Genomic DNA, 19445 nt, shown 5'->3' with positions numbered 1-19445 from the left:
CCTCAAGGGGGTCAAGGACCTCTCATGGGGATCTCAGACCCCTCACGGGGGTCTCGGACCCCTCACGGGGATCTCGGGCCCCTCACGGGGGTCTCGGGCCCCTCACGGGGATCTCAGGCCCCTCACGGGGGTCTCGGGCCCCTCACGGGGCTCTCGGGCCCCTCACGGGGGTCTCGGACCCCTCACGGGGCTCTCGGGCCCCTCACGGGGGTCTCGGACCCCTCATGGGGATCTCGGACCCCTCACGGGGATCTCGGACCCCTCATGGGGATCTCAGACCCCTCACGGGGATCTCAGACCCCTCATGGGGATCTCAGACCCCTCATGGGGGTCTCGGGCCCCTCACGGGGGTCTCAGACCCCTCACGGGGATCTCGGGCCCCTCACGGGGATCTCGGACCCCTCACGGGGGTCTCGGGCCCCTCACGGGGCTCTCGGGGGATCCCGGGCCGCGCGCGCCCCGTCGCGCCGCCAGGGGGCGCTCTGCCCCCCCCGTGCACGCGCAGTGGCGCCCCAAGGGGGCGGGGCCGGGCCTGACCCTGCGCCGCCATTGGCCCCTGCCGGCACGGCCGCGTGCGCCCGCCAAAGCGTTCCGGGCGGGAACGGGGGTGGCGGCGCGTTCCGGGTGGCGCGTTCCGTTCCGCCTCCCTCCCCCCCCGCCCCGGGAGCGGCCTCAGCGGCAGCGGCGGCGACGGCGGCGGGAGGGCCCGGGGGCCGCTCCGGGCCGGGCCGCGCCACGCCGCCCATGGAGCCTCTCGTAGGTAACGGCGGGCCTCCGCTCGGCCTCGGGAAAGTTTTGGCGGGGCTGGGCCTTGGGGCGGCGGCGGCGGCGCCCGCGGGGTCTTGGCGCGGCCTCGGGGGCCGGCGGGGGCGGGTCCCGGTGTCGGTTTAGGGGTGCGGGTCCTGGGCTCGGTCCCGGAGGTCTTCCCGGGTTACGAGGATGGGTCCCGGGGTGCGGGTCCCGGCTGCGGGTGCCGCCTCAGCCCGGGGGCCTGCGGGGCCGGGGCCGGTCGGGCTCCCCGGCGCCGCGGCCGCTCTGGGGCCGCCCCCGCCGCGCTCCCGGTGCGGAGCCCCCCGGGCTGTCCCGCCGCTGGAGCCTCCGCCGGGCGGGGGCTGCACCCCCGCGGGTCGGGGCTCCCCTGGGGCAGGGGAGTGACATTTTCCTGGTCCCGGCGACTCGGGGCCAAATAATTGTTCTCTCGGTGCTTGTTGTGCCCTGGGAGCGCCGGGATATCCGGACGGCTGCCCGCTGCCGGCTGCGGGCGTTCCCGGGGTCCCTTGCCGAGCGAGGGAGAGCCGTGAGCGGTCACCGGGGCCGGGCTCGGGTCCGTCGGCAGCGAAACACGAGCTCAGAAACAACCTTGGAGTTTGCGAGTCCCGACCCACGAGGAAAGGGAGTTCCTCGTCTGGCTGATTCCCGGCTGCCCCGCCGCTCTCCGTGCTGTCGATGTGGGCGAGGAGCTGCTCCCGGCCCCAGCCCCGGACGATGCCAGCTCCCGGGAAACTGTTCCGAGGCCTTGGCAGTCACTCGCGGTAGCGGGACGGAGCCTCCCCGGTGGATCCCCGTGCACCGGGAATGCCGCGAGGCCCCGCGGCGTTCCCGTCCGTGCAATGGGTGCTGGCGGCGGCTGCAGGGCGGGGACCGGGACCGGGGATCCCGGGGTGTGTAAGGGCCTGGGTGTCCGCTGAAGTCAGGGAGCTGGAAAGTCCAAACGTCCAGCCGGGATTCTTCGCTCTGAATCACTGACACCGCTGGGTTTTATCTTCCTGACCCGGCACATGTCCATGCTGAGTTGTTTTTTTGGGGAAATTGGATCTTTAAGCTACTTGAAGATGGTTTTGTGCTGAAAAAATTTTTGAAGTGGAGATGGTGTGCCCACTTGTGGATGCAGTATGGGATGTGTCTGAAGGGGTGGCTGTCAGGATACACAGCTGGATCTGGGCATCCCTCGTACCTGCTTCAGGAGTGAGACCCTTGTCAGCCCCTGGTGTGGGCAGGAGCATCCAAATCCCATGGGATGGAGCACGGAGCCGTGTGCCCAAATCACGTAAAATTCAGGATTCTGCTCTTCCTGGTGCCCTCGTATTGGTTGGTTCGGTTTTCTGTTGGAATTTATTTAATTTTCTGACCGTGTTTGTGGTGAATCCGTGCCACTCGGTGCCGGGATGTGGCTCTGCTATCTGTGGGGGAGCTCTGGGAGATGCTCTGGCCCTCAGTTGGCACTTCAGCTCTCACAGTCCTGAGTTACACCCTAAACTCATCCCTGCAAGTGACTGAAAATGGATTTTCCTTGGGGGAGGAGCACTGGGTTGAAATATTCTGGGGAGAAAATGTGCGGAATTGGTGATGAAGCTGCTGTGGCCTCGATTGCAGAGGGGACACTTGGAGCATCCCCCCGGGATACAGGCAAGGACAGGGTGTGCTGGGCTCAGCTCTTGCAAGAACCAGGGTCAGGCTGGAAATAGTCACGTCCTGGTTTAAGGAGAACTTGGCTCAAAGGGAATTACTTCAGTGCAGACACTGAGAGAAGTGAGTTTGTAGTCAGTGCTTCATTAGAGAATCCTATAATTTTGGGAGCAAGGGGAATTGATAACCAGGAGGCATAATATTGGTGGGAAAGAGCCTGGATGTGATGGAGCTGCTGTGTTTGTGTTGGAGACTTGTTCAGCTTTTATCTCTCTTGGATGTGTCAATCTGGTGGGTTCCTCAGCCCAAGGTTCAGGATGACCTGGGTGTTGGGAGGAGCCCAGGTCAGTCTGGAGCACTGGGAAGCAGCTGGAGCTCTGGAAAAAAAATGGGATAAAGCTGTTCAAGCACTGAAGCTTTGTAAAAACTGTATGATTTCCATAACTGTGGCTTCACTCCCACTCCAACTCCTGAGCACCAGCGTGGTTTTAGGAGCCCCTTTTCCCTGCTGCGAAAGCTCATTTGTGGGGATTATGTGCTGTCCTTTTGGATTGTGCTAAAACTCTGCCAGAGGTTCCAGAGCCTGCAGTTCCCAGAATCTTGGAGAGCTGCTCCTACCAAGCATGAGGTGCAGCCACAGAGCCCCATCCAGCACTGCCACAGCTGCCTGTGCCATCTGTTCCCAAACATCCCTGTTCTTCCCTCTCGGACTGGCTTCCTTCTGCACCCACAGCACCCCTCCTTTGCTCTGAGGGGCTGATGAGTTCCAAGGGTGTCCTGCACCATCAGTTTTATCAGGAATAGCTGTTTTTTGTCGATGATGATGATGAGCTGGGTTGATTCCCATCCTGGAAGAGGCAGGAGCTGCGTGCTCTGTGGCCCATCCAGCATTTCTGAACAGAGCTTAGTGACAGCGGCACAGGTGTCAGGTCAGGACGGTGCCGTTAATCCCGGCGCGGCGTGTGGCTGTCCTGGCAGTGTTAGGTAACCTGCTGGACCAGGACAGGGCTGTGGGATGGGATGGAGGCAGCCCCCACCGTTCTACGGAGCAGGAGGAAGCCAGAAACCTCCTTCAGGAGCATCAGGACATGCTCGCGTGGGGCTCATGGAGAAGCTAATTTTTCTCATTGTTACTTCAATAGGGCTCATGGAGCTGCTCCCATGTCCCACCTGCAGGTCCCAGTGTGGCCTCTCCCCTCGGGACCTCCCTGCTTAGCCCTGAGTGCTGCCAAATTCCAGAGGTTTGGAGGATTTGGGGTTTAGGAGTTTGATATGTGCTGGTTTGCCACTCGGCTGCAGCTCCCTGATGGTGGGAGCAAAAACATTCGTGTGGGTCTGGCAGATTAAATTTCCCGTGGATTTGGGCACCTCCTGCCTCACCTGCAGCTCCCTGAGGATCTGGGCTGGGGTTCCCTGTGTCCCTGTGGGGACAGGATGTGGCGGAGGGGCTGGGCCAGGAGCAGAGCCCTGGGAGTGGAGTCCTGGCTCCCAACTTGGTTCCTGCCCTCAGCAAAACATCACGTGGCAGATCCGGGGGAGAGATGTCAGTTTGCTGCTCCTAAAATATTTCTGGATGTATCTTTATAAACACGCTGGAGCCACCGGTTGTGGCTGACCTTGGATCAGAATTTGGCCCTAACAAAGAGAATTGTTTCCTGTTTCTGCAGCATGTTCAGCATGATTGAGATCTAAGAAAATAAGGGAATTAAAGCCCCACAAATTCTAGCCTAGAATTTTGAATGGATCCAGTTTTGCTGCTTCACAGTTGGTTCTGGTGAAGTGCTTCAGTTCAGTGTTCCCAATGGTTTATTTCCCCTCCAGGATGGAGCCGAGAGACACTGAGCTCTTGGACCTTGTGTCCTCTTGAATTCCTCCCTTGGTTTCCTGACTCCTCTGATGGTGTGAGGGCAGGGAGCACAGTCCTGCCTGTGGAGGGCTGGGATGTTTCTGGTGAGTCCCTTCCCAAACCTGGCATTTGACCATTGGAGAGGCCATAGGCAGCAAGAGAGAGGAGGCTCTGGGAGGTTTTATGACTTTCCGCTTATTTTGGATGGACATGTGATGTTAAAGGTCTGAATTCCCATTAGGAAGGATTTGCAGGCTGCCAGGATTGCCTAAACTCATTTGCCCCATTCCCAAAGGCGGAGCCGGGCAGGCTCCTGCTGCCTGGAAGGTGAAGGTGTCAGTGTTGGGCGGATCTGTTGGGATGGGACTTTCACTCAGCTCCCATGGGCGTGGAACCACAGAACGCTGTTTGCACGAAGCTCCAGCCCCTGGTCCCAACGAGGTGCAGCTCCAGCACAGCTGATCGCCCCTCACTTCCGTCAGGAGCAGTGCTGTGCTCAGGCCCTGTGGAAGTGTGGGGGGATTTGTTAAACATTTGCTGAAAAGCCTGCTGGTGTGTCCTGCAAAGAGCTGTTGGGGTCGCTGAGACCGCAGGAACAAATGTGCTTAGTCCTAAATGCATTCTGGTTGGAGTGTGTCAGGAACACTCTGGATCACATCCAGCCCTGCTGCATCCCTGTGTGCTCCCAGGGGCTTTGGGCTGTGCTCGGCTCCTGCTCCGTTGCTGAGGGATGGATTTGCACTTGTGGATCTCCTGGGGCTTGGATTTCCTACCCAGGCTCATATTTCCAACCTGTTCTGGAAGGAGGGAAGAGGAGAGAGCATTTCCCTTCCACAAGCAAAGGAACTAATCATTTCTCTGTCAGATCCCTCAGTAATTCTCCAACAATCCGTCACCGCCTCGTTGGACCCAGAGTTTTCTGTCTGTGTTTTCCCTGGCATTTTTGTGCACGCGGGAGTTCGGAATGCCGTGGACGAGGGGGTGGGATGTGCTGCTTGTTCCCTCCCCAAAGCCCCGCTGCGTGTGCTGAGTTTTCATTTTCATTGGAATTCCACACCCGCCTGAAGGAAGTTTTCCCCGTTATTGCAGCCAGTTTCATCCTGGAGCTGCTCCTTGTTTCTGCAGCTCTTGCCAGGGATTAGAGGAACCAAACGTGTGGCTCCTAATTAGGGATGTTCCCTAAATTGGAGGAGTAAGAGCAGGAATCACTGCCAAATCCTGCTCCTGGAATGTGCTGGGCTTTGGCATTACTTCTTCTGACACAGCTCCCGGATTGCTCCGGCAGTGAAGGAATATGGAGCTTTTCTGGGAGGAGGAACTTGATAATGACACTTACAAAAGTGGGAATGGTGTTTCTCCACCAAAGCAAAGCCAGGAAGTTCCAGGTTAAAGACTGTATGTAACAGTTGCTTTTGGGGAGTTGTGCTGTTACGGAATTTCACCCACCTTTAAGGATAATCTTGGAAAAAAACATTTCAAGGCACCAAGAAGGATTTTGCTCATCTTTAGGGATAATTCTGAAGAAGAGACTTTCTTTCCCAGGCACCAGGAAAACCAGATTTGTTCATATTCCACACAATCCTGAATTTTGCTTATGCCCAATACACCAGCACCTCCCTCTCCCAACCTTCCCAGATTTTCAGCTTGGCATAAATTCTTTTCACATTCTTTTCTGTTCCTTGATGGCAGAATTTTTATCCCAGCCTTTAACTGCAAAGCACCAAATTCCATGGAGCACTTTGCCAGTCCGGACTCCCATGGATGAGGCTACTCTTCCTTTCCCTCTCTGCCCTGAGGAATGCAGAAAATCAGGATTTGAAGGCAAGGCAGGAGCACACGCCTTCCGCAGGCTCAGAACCCGACAAAATCCAGATTTACAGAATAGATCTGTGGTTTTGTTCCCTTCTGGGAAGGAGCACTGGAGTCAAAGGAGCCTGGCAAGGCGCTCTGGAGTGGAAAGGAGCTCTGTCTGGACATTGATTTTGTCTGCCAGTGTAATTGGGATTGTTTGGTTTGGTTTTTTGTCTGAAAGGGGCTTTTTAAAATGTATTTTCCTTAGTACACATCTCCTACAATTTTGTCCTTACCTCTCTTTCCCTGCCTCACAGCTGGTGTGCTTGGAGTGGGATGGGGCAGGGATTTGTTCCCTGTAAATGTACAAGAGAAACTTTCTGCTTTCTCATTGCTCCCAAATATTCATTTATTATATAATTTATTCTTGGGTCCTGATTCCTAATTTGGAAAGAAAAGCTCCACCACCTTTGAGATGAGAATTTGGTTTGTTCGGGACTTTTCCAAGGAAATGCCCTTTGCTGGTTACAGCAAAGCGGGTGTTGTTCTCCCAGTTCTCAAGGAACGAAGCACAGTCCTGGAGCACGGTTAATTTTAGGGGGATGTTCACGTCCCCCTCAGCTCATTCCCAGCTGGGATGTGCAATCTGCTCTTGGTGTCATTCCCAGATTGATGCTGAGGAGCCGATCCGGTGCCGCTGACTCCGCCTGGCCTTGGCTATGGACATCGTCCTGTCGGATTTTGTTCGCTCAACAGGGGCAGAGCCGGGACTGGCCAGAGACCTCCTTGAAGGTTGGGAAAACTGGGAATAATGAGAGAAGTGTCCGGGGTGGCTGATGGGGAGCCGGGAGGAAAAAGGGTTGGAAGAGGATGAGGGAGCTGGAATAATTTGTGATACAGATGTTTAGGAAGTGCCTCGGTTTCCGTGCCGGGTGAGAGTGACCAGCGCTGCTCCCTTCCCATCTAGGCAAGAACTGGGACCTGAGCGCGGCGCTGAGCGACTTCGAGCAGCTCCGGCAGGTGCACGCGGGGAACCTCCCTCCTTCCTTCAACGAGGGCCGCGGGGCCCGGCCCCCCGAGCGGGAGGTGGGGCGGCCCGGGAGGCCCCCGCTGCAGCGCCAGGATGACATCGTGCAAGGTCGGTGTCCCAGAGCCAGAGGCAGCTCCCAAATCTCCCGTGCCGCAGTGATCCGGCCGCTCGCTGCCAGAACCGCGGCGGTTTGCTGGCGGCTGCTCTGGGGTTTGCTGCTCTGCCCCACTTTCCTGTTTGCTCTCCCTTCTTTCCCCCAGAGAAGCGCCTGTCCCGTGGCATCTCCCATGCCAGCTCCACCATCGTGTCCCTGGCCCGTTCCCATGTCTCCAGCAACGGCAGCAGCAGTGAACACCTGCTGGAGATGCCCATCTGCACCTTCCAGCTGCCCGACCTCACCGTGTACTCGGAGGATTTCCGCAGCTTCATCGAGCGGGATCTGATCGAGCAGTCCATGCTGGTAGCACTGGAGCAGGCTGGTGAGTGCTGGATCCACGCTGGGGGCGTGTGCCACGGGCAGCTGGGGAGTGTCACCCACGGGAACACCCTGGGATGTCACATGGATGCATGTCCAACCGAGAGTCATTCCATCACTGGTACGAGCTGGTGCAGGGGCTGAGTGGGAGCAGCTTCCCTTCACCCATGGAAACTGAGAGCAAATGACCCAGGGCTGCTGTCACTGTGCACAGCTGAGAAGGAAAACACTCCCAAACTGGCATTGTCTCACCCTGGAGCATCGCAATGCTCCACCCTGCTGGTCCCATGGAGAGACAGGGAAAAGGGAATTCCTGTGTAACACCTCCTGCTGACAAATTCTGCATTGATTACAGGCCCTGGAGGTTGATGCTGCTGCTCCAGTTCCTGGGTAGGAACCCCTGCTGTGCTTTCCATCAGGTTCCTGAGGAGCTGCCAGGGGATCTGTAAATGAGGGAATGTGGGGGACATCTGTGCTGGCTGGGAAAATCCTCATCCCTGGCACCGGGAAGGTTCCCGTGGGCAGAGGCTGGACACCATGAGGGATCTCAGGAGGGTTACACCTCAAACTGTTTCTGTAGTGCTGCACATATCAGAAAACACGTTATCCTTAGGGATAATAGAGACTCTAGGGGCCAACTTCTCCCTCTCCTGCTTAGAAGTTGCTGTAAGAAATATTCTCATGTTTTGGGAATGAGCACTTGATCCCAGTGATCCCATTACACGGCGACGCCGTGCAGTGACAGCAGAGCTGGAGGCTCTGGTGCAGATAAACCCCAGATCTCATCCCAGCAGAGCCAGGGGTTGGGTTCCTGTGTCCCATCACAAATGGGGTGTGAGGCTGGGGGTTGCTGGATGCTTCATCCATGGGCTGGGGGCACTTCCAGGTGTGCTGAGATGCCGTTAATGGGAAGGAATTTTGAAATTGTGAATTTTGGAAAACGCCTTTTGGAGACTTGAGTGTCTGTGGGTTGTTATAAATGAGTGTTTTGTCTGTAACAAAGGGCTGTAGTGCAGCTATGAAATATTCTAAGCTGGATTCCAAGTAGGGTTTTGAGCATGGTGCTGTGATCTACAGAGACTCCCGTTGTTAACTTAGCACACACCATCTTTAGGGGATTAAGGAAATATTTTATAGCCCAATAAATGTTCAAATCCTCTTCCCCATGTATTCAGAGGTCCTGTTACACCATTGTGGCAGAGTAAGCACTTTCAAAGTGGCTGTAAACTTCAATGAGATCCTCTGGGAATGCTTTGAATGTGCTTGGAGTGGTATGGAAAGGCCTTGGTGGAGCTGAAACTTGGCCCTCAATGGAGCCTTGGCGTCCCTTGACACAAACCATTGTGGACAGGGAATCAGGCTGTGCTCTGAGTTGGGAAGCTGCAGAGTGGGTTGCTTTTGGCACATGGGGAGGAGCAGTCCATGGTGCTTCACCTGAGGATATTAGGGGGAAAAAATCACGAGGAACTGAAAGATCCTGATCCTGGTCCTTCACCTGGACCAGGGGGAAGCTCCCATTGGTCTCTGCTTGCCACAGGGTGGTGAACGGTGTCTGTGCCCGTGTAGGATCCCTCACGTTGGCCTCAGGAGCAATCCCTGGGATGCTCCCTGTGTCACACAGCAGCCAGAGTGGATTCCCAGTGGCCTTGGGGAAGCCATTTGTGGTTTGGATGAGGCAATCCTCCCTTCAGGCTGGGTGGAGCCATCGGTTCCTTCCCATTGCTGTGACCTGTTCGGGTGGCTCCTGCTGGAAGATGCAGTGGGATTTTCCCAGACACCCTGTGGGGACAGACAGGTGTTCTGTGGGGTAACACAGGGTCGTGGTGCAGGATGCTCAGGGAGCCTCTGGATGCCAGTGGACTTTTCCTGCGTGCAGAAGATCTGTTGCTGCCATGGCCATTCTGGGAAGATCCCTCAGACTCCTAAATCCAGTCGATTTCCCTGCACAGATCTCAGGGCTGGCTCTTAAGAGGCACACACAGAGAAAAGTGTTGTTTTCAGTCCTTCTGGGCAGCCTCTCAGCCTTGACGGAAGCAAAACATTGGGAGGAGGGTTGGGTGTGCGGTTCCTGTGGAGACGACTCCTCTTGCGTAACTGGAGCCAGTGCAAACACTTGGGCACAGAAATACCTCCCCGAGGTGTGTCCCCTCAGAGCTGACCTGGCAGAGCTCGCACAGCCTCTGGAGCACCGAGCGGACACGCAGACTCCATGGAAAGAGCATCAGATCCTGCAGGAATGAGGGGAAGATGAACAAGGGGGAGCTCTCAGGGGCAGCGTTATGTGTGGGACAGCTCGCCGTGTTTGCTGCCCTGGCCTGGGGCCATTTGGCCAGGCTCCCAACTCTGCCGTGCCAGGAGCTATCCTGAGGGAAGAGCCGGCTCCTCCGTGCAGAGCCATTGTCCTCAGGCTCAGTGCAGAATGCTTCCAGCTCTGGCGAGTCCCTTTCCTGGTGCTGGGGACAAGAACGACCTGCCTGTGTCACACTGAACTTAGTGGGTTTTTGTTTTCTAGTGTTTGGGGATGTTTAAACCCTTGTTTTCTAACTTTAGTTCCTCTCCAGCTGCTCTCCCTGAGGCTGCACGAAGCATTTTCAGAAATCTCATGTCTGTGTGCTGGGATCCCTGGAAGCGGTTGTGCTCCAGAGGAAAGAGAGGCTCTTAGGAAAGATGGGAAAGGGCTGGTTTCCTGCAGGAGCAATTCAAATACAACTTGGAAGCCTAAACAGCCTCATCCAGCCAAAAACCTGCCTATTGCACAGGATCCAAAAACTCCTGGAAAACAGGGCAGCCAAGGAGGGAGGTTGAGGGCAGGGTGAGACACAGACTGGGGGGCTCAGAGTCCTGATCCAGCCCAGGTTCCCTCCCTTGGGAAGGGCTGAATCTCCAGCCTCACTGGGCGTTTTTTCCTACCTTCTATTTTTAGCTGCTCTTGACTTGAATCACCACAATGACCCAAAACTCCCAGTCTAAAGCACTGTCAGCTTGCATTTGCAGCAGGAAAGCTGCTGTGATCAGCAGAAATCCTGGAGTATTCTGCCTAAAAAACAGTGAGCAGGGAAACCCGGCCTTGAGAGAGTGGAAACTGGAGAGATTTGGTTCCAAGAAGAAGCAAAGGGCTGGTTTTCCCTGGAGAAATTGTTTGTGCTGGGCGCTCCTGGAGGGATTTTCAGGCTGATGAGCTATGGGGGCAGAAATAAGGGGTGTTGGGGGAAAACAGATAGAGAGGAGAACTTGTCTGGGTGGAAGTCCTGGCTCCTATTTGTGTGTGATTCTGATGTGTGTGACCCCAAATTCAGTCCAGTCTTTTCCAGGCATCCCCGGGGAGTTTTGCAGCTCCAGTCTCCTCTTTATGTTGCTTTGTCACTGTCCTGACTCTTCCCCCGCCCAGGACGGGTCTGTACCTTCCCACCTGTCTGCTTGTCCAGCTGGTTTTTGTCCTTGGCAGTGGTTTCAGAAGGGCTGCGAGCCCTGCAGTGCCCCCAGGGCCCCCCAGGCCCAGGCTGTGCCATGGTTTCACACTCTCCCAAACTTCCCCAGGGCGTCTCAACTGGTGGGTGACGGTGGATCCGAGCTGCCAGCGGCTGCTGCCCCTGGCCACCACTGGCGACGGGAATTGCTTGCTCCACGCTGCCTCCCTGGGTAAGGCCTGGCTTAATCCCCAGGGAAACGGCCAACCAGTCCCTGGGCAAGAGCCCACGACCCCCCTTGGGAGCAGAGCCCACCCGTTCTGGGGGGAACCCGGGGTGCTGCTGCTGCTCCCGGCTGCAGCAGCGTTGGTGTGCGAGAGCAGCCGCAGTGCTCAGGCTCTTTGGATGTGGGATGGCTCGAAGGGATGGGGCTGCCAGCAGCTTGTACGCTTCTCAAATCCTTCTCCTCCTCTGTCTGGCAAGTGTCCCTGGATTCCTGAAGGAAATGTGGGATAATGGAGCAGCCTCTTCCCTGCTCTGGCACATCTGTGCAGGGACCTCAGTGGGTCGGGGAGTAACACCAGTCCCTCCTGACCTTCCAGTCCATTCCCCCTCCCTGCAGGTATGTGGGGCTTCCACGACCGGGATCTCATGCTCCGGAAATCCCTCTACACCCTGATGGACAAGGGGGTGGAGCGGGAGGCGCTGAGGCGGAGATGGCGCTGGCAGCAGACGCAGCAGAACAAGGAGGTGGGAGACAGCTGAATGTTGGTTTGGGCCCTCTTTGCCAAGGGGAACATCCTGGGAAAAAAAATCCTATGGGTTTGGGAGGTGCTTCCTGTCAGGTCTGGAATTTTGGGCAGCTTCCTGCAGTGCCGTTGGACTGTGCTGTGGTAAGGGGTGTCCTGTCAGAGTTGCAGTCAGAGCTGCAGCGAAGTGAAAGGGTCTTGGGACAAGTGACAGGACAATGGGAATGGGTTTAAATTAAGAGGGAAAGTTTGGATGAATATTGGGAAGCACTTTTGAGGATGTGGTGCAGAGTGTGTTGACTGTTTTTGGGCAAACCCATAGAGAAAAGTTGTGCTGTGGGTATAAACCTGCGCTGGAGCAACTGGAAGAGCTTTACTTGGGAGAATTTGGGGTTCTCTTTGCTGTTTTTCAGTCTGGCCTGGTTTACACGGAGGAGGAGTGGCAGAAGGAGTGGAACGAGCTGATCAAGCTGGCATCCAGCGAGCCCCGCGTGCACTACAGCACCAACGGCGGCGGCTGCGGCGGGTACGGAGCAGAGAACACACCCAGGGCAAAAACAGGGAACGTCTTCCTCAGGGCACAGCTCTCGTGGTGCTCCGGGCAGGGCAGAGGGTCTGTGTTGGCCTGTCTCCTTGAAGTTTCAGGGGAAGGACAAAGGATCCTGAGGAAAAACAAGGCACTTAAAGCATCCCAGGAAACGATTTTGGTGCTGCACGGCCTCTTCTGTGGGGTAGCACATGGACTGAGCAGGGAATAAATCTTTTCCTTGTGTTGCTCACTCTGAAATGAGAGAACAACCCAGAGCTGAGAGTTTTTGCCATCTCACTTCTGTTTCAAGGACACTTCCCTGCCACAGCTGCCCAGCTCCTCAGATAAGGGACTCCCAGCCATGCCAGGCAGCAGCTGGGCATTCCTTGGGCACAAACCCTTGTTGTGGAGCAGGACATTCTGGGAATCCACACCTAAACCCTCAGACTGATGCTGAGATCAGCCTTGGTGCTGTACACCCACCTCTACGTGGCTGACTATGAAACCTCCTCCTGGTGTTACAAAGCAAATGATGGAATAACTGAGGGATGAAATTGAATTTCTCCTTTCCCCAAGGGTGGAGAGTTCAGAGGAGCCGGTGTACGAGAGCCTGGAGGAGTTCCATGTCTTTGTCCTGGCCCACGTGCTGAAGAGACCCATCGTGGTGGTGGCAGACACGATGCTGCGGGACTCGGGCGGCGAAGGTGAGACCTGCCTCTCCTCCCAAAGCCTCTCTGATCTGTCCACCCTTCCTTTGTACCCTGTTTTCCTGGAGCCTCTGTCAAGGCTGGACCTGGAATTGGGAATGGCACAGGGGGAAAATTGACAGGTGAACCCATGGAGGGGCCAGGGTCAGGCTTGGCTCCCAACCCGATTTCTGCTGCTTTAAGAGCATCCACACGAGGTTTTTTTCTTTTTTCTACCTCTTTTGCCCCTACACACTCATCTAGAGATGGGAAATTCCATTCCCTGCGTGGCGGATTTTCCACCATCAGCTTCAATTTCCTGTCAGAGAAGATTAATCAATTTCCATCATTCTGTGGGCAAAGTTTGTCTTGTGGGGGAGTGAAGAGGAGAGCTTTTTATAGAAAACACCAGTTCATTCTACATTTTAAATCCTCCTGATGTAAAACAAGTATCTATTTTCGGTTGTGGTTTTGTTTAATGTCCCCTGAGATGACAGATAATTGCAGGTGAGCCCTCGACTGAGGCAAACAGCTCATTCTGGAGCAGTTGCAGCACAAATAACTCTGAACTCTTGAACCTGTGATCAGAACTAACTGCTCCCATTTCTTCCCAGCATTTGCCCCAATTCCCTTTGGAGGGATCTATCTGCCCCTGGAGGTCCCAGCCAGCAAATGCCACCGGTCTCCATTGGTTCTGGCTTATGACCAAGCTCATTTTTCTGCCCTGGTCTCCATGGAGCAGAAGGAAAACACAAAGGATCAAGGTGGGTGATGAAATTCAGATGAACAAATCACTGAGGAGCAGTGCAGGGGGGAAAGCTGTCCAGAACCCATCAACGGGCACTGTCAGGCCAGAAAACCAACAATGTCCTGAGCTTGGAGCCCTTCCAGTGCCTAAAGGGGCTCCAAGAGCTGGGACAGGGGCCTGGAGTGACAAGACAAGGGGAATGGCTTCCTACTGACACAGGGTGGAGTTAGATGGGAGATTGTGAGGAAACTTTGCCCTGTGAGGGTCATGAGGCTTTGATGATTCCCTGATCCCAAGTATTGGGATTTGCCATCAGGCCATTCCCATCAGAGTTGATGATGCTCCTGGTGGGTGCTCAGAGTTGGCTCCAGGTGTGGAGTATTTGTCCTTTTGGGCTGTAAATGTGACATTTCTGTCCCGGGGCAGCTGTGATCCCCCTGACAGACTCTGAGCACAAGCTGCTCCCTGTGCACTTCGCCGTGGATCCCGGGAAGGAGTGGCAGTGGGGGAAGGACGACAGTGACAATGTCAAGCTGGCCAGGTTGGTGACCTGCAGGTGATCCAGGGTGAGGTTCCACTGAGGGTCTGGGTGATCTGCAGAACAGAGAGGTCACAGATGAAGGGGTCAGGCCTGACCCCAGCTGGGATTCCTTGTGCTGGATGAAAGTTGTGCCCAGAGAATGACACTGCTCATGGGGTCATCTTTTCCTTCATTTTGATATGATTTAGGTGAGGCTGTGGCATCTCACAAGCTCCTTTCCCACATAGTGAGTAGATGATGCTCCAGATCCTGGAGCTGTGGGCTGGGCATAGCTCAAGACACCAGCAGCAGTGGAGGATGTTCTGTCACAGTAGCACAAAAAAGGTGTATTTTTCCATTTGCCACCAAATCCCTGTGTCGTGGGTCCCTGGAGAGGGGAGGGTGGTGGCCACCAGATCATACCATGGTGAGACTTTGGGCAGGTCTCACCATGGTTTGGTCCCAGCAGTTCCTATGGCTGGGGCAGAAGCCTTTTGATTCCAACACTGAGGAATCTGATTTCTCTCTTCGGGTTTCACTGAAAGGAAAGCTGAGTAATTGTCCCCTTTGTGCCATTGGACCTGCTGTAGGAAAACACCCATTTAAATACATAACACGGGGAATAATGTCAATATGCGGGGAGGTATTTCCATCTGGGAAATTGGAATGGCTCTAACTTGTGGTTTCACCCCTCTCCAATGCCAGCGTGACATTATCACTGGAAGCCAAACTGCACCTGCTGCACAGCTACATGAATGTCCGATGGATCACGTTGCCTTGTGACACGCAGGTAAAGGGACCAGGGGGATCTTCTTTACCTATGAATTATTCAACCCTCCTCTCTATAAGGAAACTGGTGTAGGGCCTTACCTGGGGGCTCTGCCTCATGGGGCGTTCTGTGTCCACAGGAATTTTAGCTGATTCTGCTCAGGGAACAGGGAAGTGACTCCGTTTTGTGGGTGGGCACCTTTTCCCTAGAGCTTTCCATGCACATTTTCAGTCTTCACACAACCCAGATGCCCCCGTGCCCCTCAGGGATGCCGCATGCTCCAAACAAATGGGAGGTGTTGGTTTACGGCCACCTGGGACAAGTCTAACCTCCCTCTTCCCTGGCTTTGCACCTGAAACCTTGAGCAAGTGGAGGTATCACAGAATACCAGAAGAATAGAATCACAGAACAGAGTCATAAGATGCTGCAATACTCCAGGTTGAAGGGATGCCACGGGAATATTTAGGGATGTGCAGAATGCACAGCGGGCACGCCTTTCTGAGTGTGTCCGAATGCTGTCCCTCTGTGTTCCAAGCAATACCACTTCCTTTGCTTCACCTTCCACCTGAAAATCTTTACCTGAGGAATTTCTAGACTTTGATATTTGTCTTTCCTTCCTCCCTAGGCACCTCTGGCTCAGCCTGAATCCCCCACAGCCTCTGCGGGTGATGACGCTCGCTCGGCAGCGGAGTCTGGCGAGTCTGACAAGGAGTCAGTGTGCAGCAGCTCTGCCAGTAACGGGGGCACCAGGGCAGGCAAGGACAGGGAGAAACCAAAGAAAGAGCGGGAAAAGGAGAAGGAAAAGGATAAAAAACGGGCAGACTCAGTAGCCAACAAGCTGGGAAGCTTCGGGAAGACTCTGGGCAGCAAACTAAAAAAGAACATGGGGGGCCTGATGCACAGCAAAGCCATGAAGGGCGGTGTGAGCAACGGGCAGGGCGACACCCTGGAGAAGAAGAAGAAAGGATCCCTGAAGGCACGGAAAGACAGCAAAGAGGAATGTGCCCCAGGAGACTTAGCTCCTGCAGAGAAAACGTGTCCAGGTAAAGCAGCCCTGGAGAAGCCGTCGGATCCCCACAAGTACAGCAGCGACGTGCGGCTGAGCCTGAGCATCCTGCGCGCGGCCATGCAGGGCGAGCGCAAGTTCATCCTCGCCAGCCACCTCAAGACCAGCACCCGGCACCAGTTCCAGGAAGAGATGATCCAGAGGTACCTCCTGGATGCTGAGGAGCGTTTCCTGGCAGAGCAGAGGCAGAAGGAGGCAGAGAAGAAGGCGCTGGGCAGCGCTGCTCCAGCCAAGAGGCCAGAAGGGGAGGTGGGTGCCCAGCGGAGCGAGGAGCCTATGCCAAGCCCTGTGTTCTCCCAGCCACCCCCCACCTACCCCCCCCAGCCCCTGGAGACAGCCGTGGGTGCTAAAATAGCCTCTTTACCCACTGGCTATTCTGGCGTTTTCACCTTCCCCAGGCCCTCCATGGGCAGTGCTGAGGGGCTGCACCCACCCGGGTGCCCCGAGGGCCGGCGGCAGCTGGCGGGGGGGCCCTGTGGGAGCCTCCCCCCTTATGCCACCCTGCCCCGGCACCACCAGGGCCGGCTCGGGCCCTGCCCCCCCGGCCCTGCCCACCTGGGCCGGTTCTCCCCCACGGACATGGACATCCAGCCTCCTTTCCCTTCGGAGTGCGAGGGCTCCGGCTGCCTCCCCCCGCACAGCAACGGCTGCCGGGAATTCCTCGAGCACGACAAGGGAGGAACAGTGGATAAAATGAGAAGCCAAGCCCTCTACAACATCCAGCAGACCAAGTGCAAACAGCCCAACTGCAGCTTTTATGGACACCCAGAGACTGGGAATTTCTGTTCCTGCTGTTACAAGGAGGAGCTGCGGCGCAGGGAGCGGGAGGCGCTGGTGCACAGGTTCTGATGCTCCCCGCGTGGGTCCGGACCCGTGGAATGTGGGGAATGCAATAACAGAGATCCAGTTTGGTTTTACACCCACTCACGCTCCTCTCCCACTCTGCAGGAGGTGGGAGCAGGCATTGGGCTGGATGGGCTGGGAGAGGGGGGAAACCAGCCCTTGCTTTCCTGGAGCCCCTGCGAGGGAGGAGCGTTCCCAGGGGTGCCTGGGGACAGCAGGGGCTGCTCGGGTCGGAGCACAGGGTGAGAGGGGAGAATTCCTCAAAAACTCAATAAACCAGACCAAAGCTTTGGGAGCGGGCAGGGGGAGCAGCTCCCACCAGGTCCTTCCCACTTCCTGACCATCTGGGACAAAGCAAAAATGCCCCACTTTGAGCGTCACAAACGTTTTAATGGAGTTTTTTAACACTGGTTTTATTCTGTATTTCTTCTTGCTGGTACTGAGCAACACCGTGTTGGAGTTGGACGTTGGTGAGGCGAGGTGGGTTGGATGCCCCCCACTCAGTCCTGGATGACTCTGAGCACCAGGACGGGCTCAGGGCTCTGTCCCCCCATCTCCTACCCATGAGCTCAACTCTGGTTTTAAAATGTTTTTAAACTCTTTCTGAGGTGGGGGAAGCCAGGAGGACTCCCAGCGCTCAAGGGATTGGAGGTTTCTCTTCCTGTGTGGAACTCAGCCCACAGGAGAGCCGAGGCAAGATCCTGGGTCAGCGTCTCCTGCCAGGAATTCCCAGTGGCGTGGGGCAAATCCCCGAGGAATACCCACTGGAAAGGGATCTCAGAGCACCCCCAGTCCCGGGGTGGAGCCAGGGGGTCACAGCCCCATGTAACTCCTACTTGAGCACAGCTACTCTGTACTACCTCTGATCTTGATTAACTTGGCTCCGTTGTGCTGAGCCACCAACTGACCTTTAGGCTGCAGAATTAATCCATATTTTTGATAACAGGGCTAAAAAGTAGAACAATAAGGTAAAATCCTCCTATGACTAACGTCCCGCACCATTCCTGACCCCATCCTGGCCCCCTGACTCCCAGGGTGGGATTCACTTTAGCACTGCGATGTTTGCACAGAATTCCTTGGGTTTTTTGGTAACTGCAGCTCCCAAACTGGGCCTGATCCTGCACGGAGTGAGGTGCAGCATTTCCTATCACATGGAAATAAAACAGGAGTTACATCCTTCAGCCAGAGCTTTACAACATTCCCTCGTTTTTATTTTTGGGTTGATTTTCCAGAAGGCATCAAACTATGCAACCCCTTCCTGCACACGGCCATTTCCAGGAGAAGGGATGAGGGCCTGGGCAGAGGAGCAGGAAGTGTGCTGAGCTCGAGGGATCACCCAACACCTTACACTTGGCCCTAAAAATGTTAACTTACACCTAAACCCCCCTGAGTTATGGCCTTCCCTACACCTAAATGCCCACAAATAAGGCCTTTCCTAGTGGGATCCCAACTCTGAGTCCAGCCAGCAATGCTCCTTGTCTGCGGATTTTCAAGTCCAAATTTCAGACACCGCAGGGACGGTTTGACAGTGTAAGTTGTTTTCCCTGGTTTTATAAAATCCCCGAGCATAGCTGAAGCTGTGGGAAGGGAAGGGTGTAACACCCACTCCAGCTGGTTTCTCCCTCAAACTGCAGGGATTCCAATGGACTTTAACCCTGGGGCAGGGACATGCAGGGCTAGTTAAGCAGCACAGCCTCTGCCCCCACTTGGATCATCCCAAATTTTAAGCTGAAATGGTTAAAACCCAACCCAAATCCTTCACTATGGGCATTTGGTTTAAATTCCAGTTTCTGGTGTTTATTTTTCCCCAAGTCGGAGCAGCAGCTTTATTTTGGCCTTGGGAATGTCCCCCGGCTGTACCAGAAGCAGCGGGAGCAAGGATGCCCCAGGGCGTGGGAGGGAAGGCTGGAGGTGATGCTTCATCCCTCGGGTTTTGGGGGAATTTCTCTCCTGTTTGGTTAGCTCTGTCCCAGTGGATGCTGGACTTGGGTGGGGATGGGAAAAGCCCCCAGACCTGCTAGCTGGTTTGGTGGGTTGTGGGAGGAGAGGGAAAAGGCAGAAAACCTGCAGGAAAAGCACCAGTCCTGGAGGGAAAACTCTAAACTGGAGGAGAGGCACCAAACCTGCCCCCAGGAGTGATTTTTCCATGGGGATGGGGACAGGGAGGCTGTGGTGTGACCCCAGGGTCGAACTAAGTGCACTTACTGGTGTGGCTGGAATTCAAATTGCTGCCATCAGATCCTAGTGGAGGAAAACTTTGTCTTTCAGCGTGTGTAAAACCCGTTAATGAGATTTGATTTGATTTTATTAAATGAAATTCACCTTTGCCATTCCCTGGCCCCTCAGCAGGAGAGGGCAGGGCAGCTTTGGGTCTCACTAGTGCAACACCGAGTGACCTGAATTAATTCTGCAGTGGTTTATTCACAAAAAAAAGAAAAACAACAACTTTTTTTAAAATTATTCCAGATTAATTGGTGGTATTTGGCCTCCTGGTGAACAGGGCCAGAGCGTTGCACTTGGGCTGTACCTGTGGCCTCGCTGTGGCACCACAGACTCATTGACAATAAAAACTTTCAGTTG

The 19445-nt window shown here is 55.3% G+C and overlaps 1 protein-coding gene across 2 annotated transcripts; it reads left to right on the top strand.

The window, feature by feature from the left end:
- The first annotated feature begins 607 nt into the window (after window positions 1-607).
- OTUD7B (OTU deubiquitinase 7B) lies at window positions 608-18052 on the top strand. Of its 2 annotated transcripts, none has more exons than XM_063421208.1 (12): window positions 608-760; window positions 6712-6835; window positions 7011-7181; window positions 7334-7552; window positions 11086-11187; window positions 11578-11705; window positions 12118-12230; window positions 12810-12937; window positions 13534-13683; window positions 14094-14208; window positions 14893-14977; window positions 15582-18052. In XM_063421208.1, exons 2-12 carry the CDS (start codon window positions 6763-6765, stop codon window positions 16869-16871), a joined length of 2574 nt encoding a protein of 857 aa, XP_063277278.1. In that variant the 5' UTR covers window positions 608-760; window positions 6712-6762; the 3' UTR covers window positions 16872-18052. The 2 variants fall into 2 exon arrangements, with proteins under 2 accessions (XP_063277278.1, XP_063277279.1); XM_063421209.1 differs by having other exon boundaries at window positions 615-756.
- The last annotated feature ends 1393 nt before the right edge of the window (window positions 18053-19445 follow it).

The sequence above is a fragment of the Prinia subflava genome, chromosome 35 (assembly GCF_021018805.1).
Source record: "Prinia subflava isolate CZ2003 ecotype Zambia chromosome 35, Cam_Psub_1.2, whole genome shotgun sequence".
NCBI classification, from domain to species: domain Eukaryota; kingdom Metazoa; phylum Chordata; class Aves; order Passeriformes; family Cisticolidae; genus Prinia; species Prinia subflava.
This window is presented reverse-complemented; position numbering and strand designations above follow the sequence as displayed.

What these genes read in the sequence shown, in the direction of transcription:
- OTUD7B (XM_063421208.1), top strand. Translation starts at nt 6,763, where the DNA reads ATGGACATCGTCCTGTCGGATTTTGTTCGCTCAACAGGGGCAGAGCCG. An exon ending in GGCCAGAGACCTCCTTGAAG is followed by an intron (nt 6,836 to 7,010) that starts GTTGGGAAAACT and finishes CTTCCCATCTAG; the next exon opens with GCAAGAACTGGGACCTGAGC. An exon ending in GGTAGCACTGGAGCAGGCTG is followed by an intron (nt 7,553 to 11,085) that starts GTGAGTGCTGGA and finishes AAACTTCCCCAG; the next exon opens with GGCGTCTCAACTGGTGGGTG.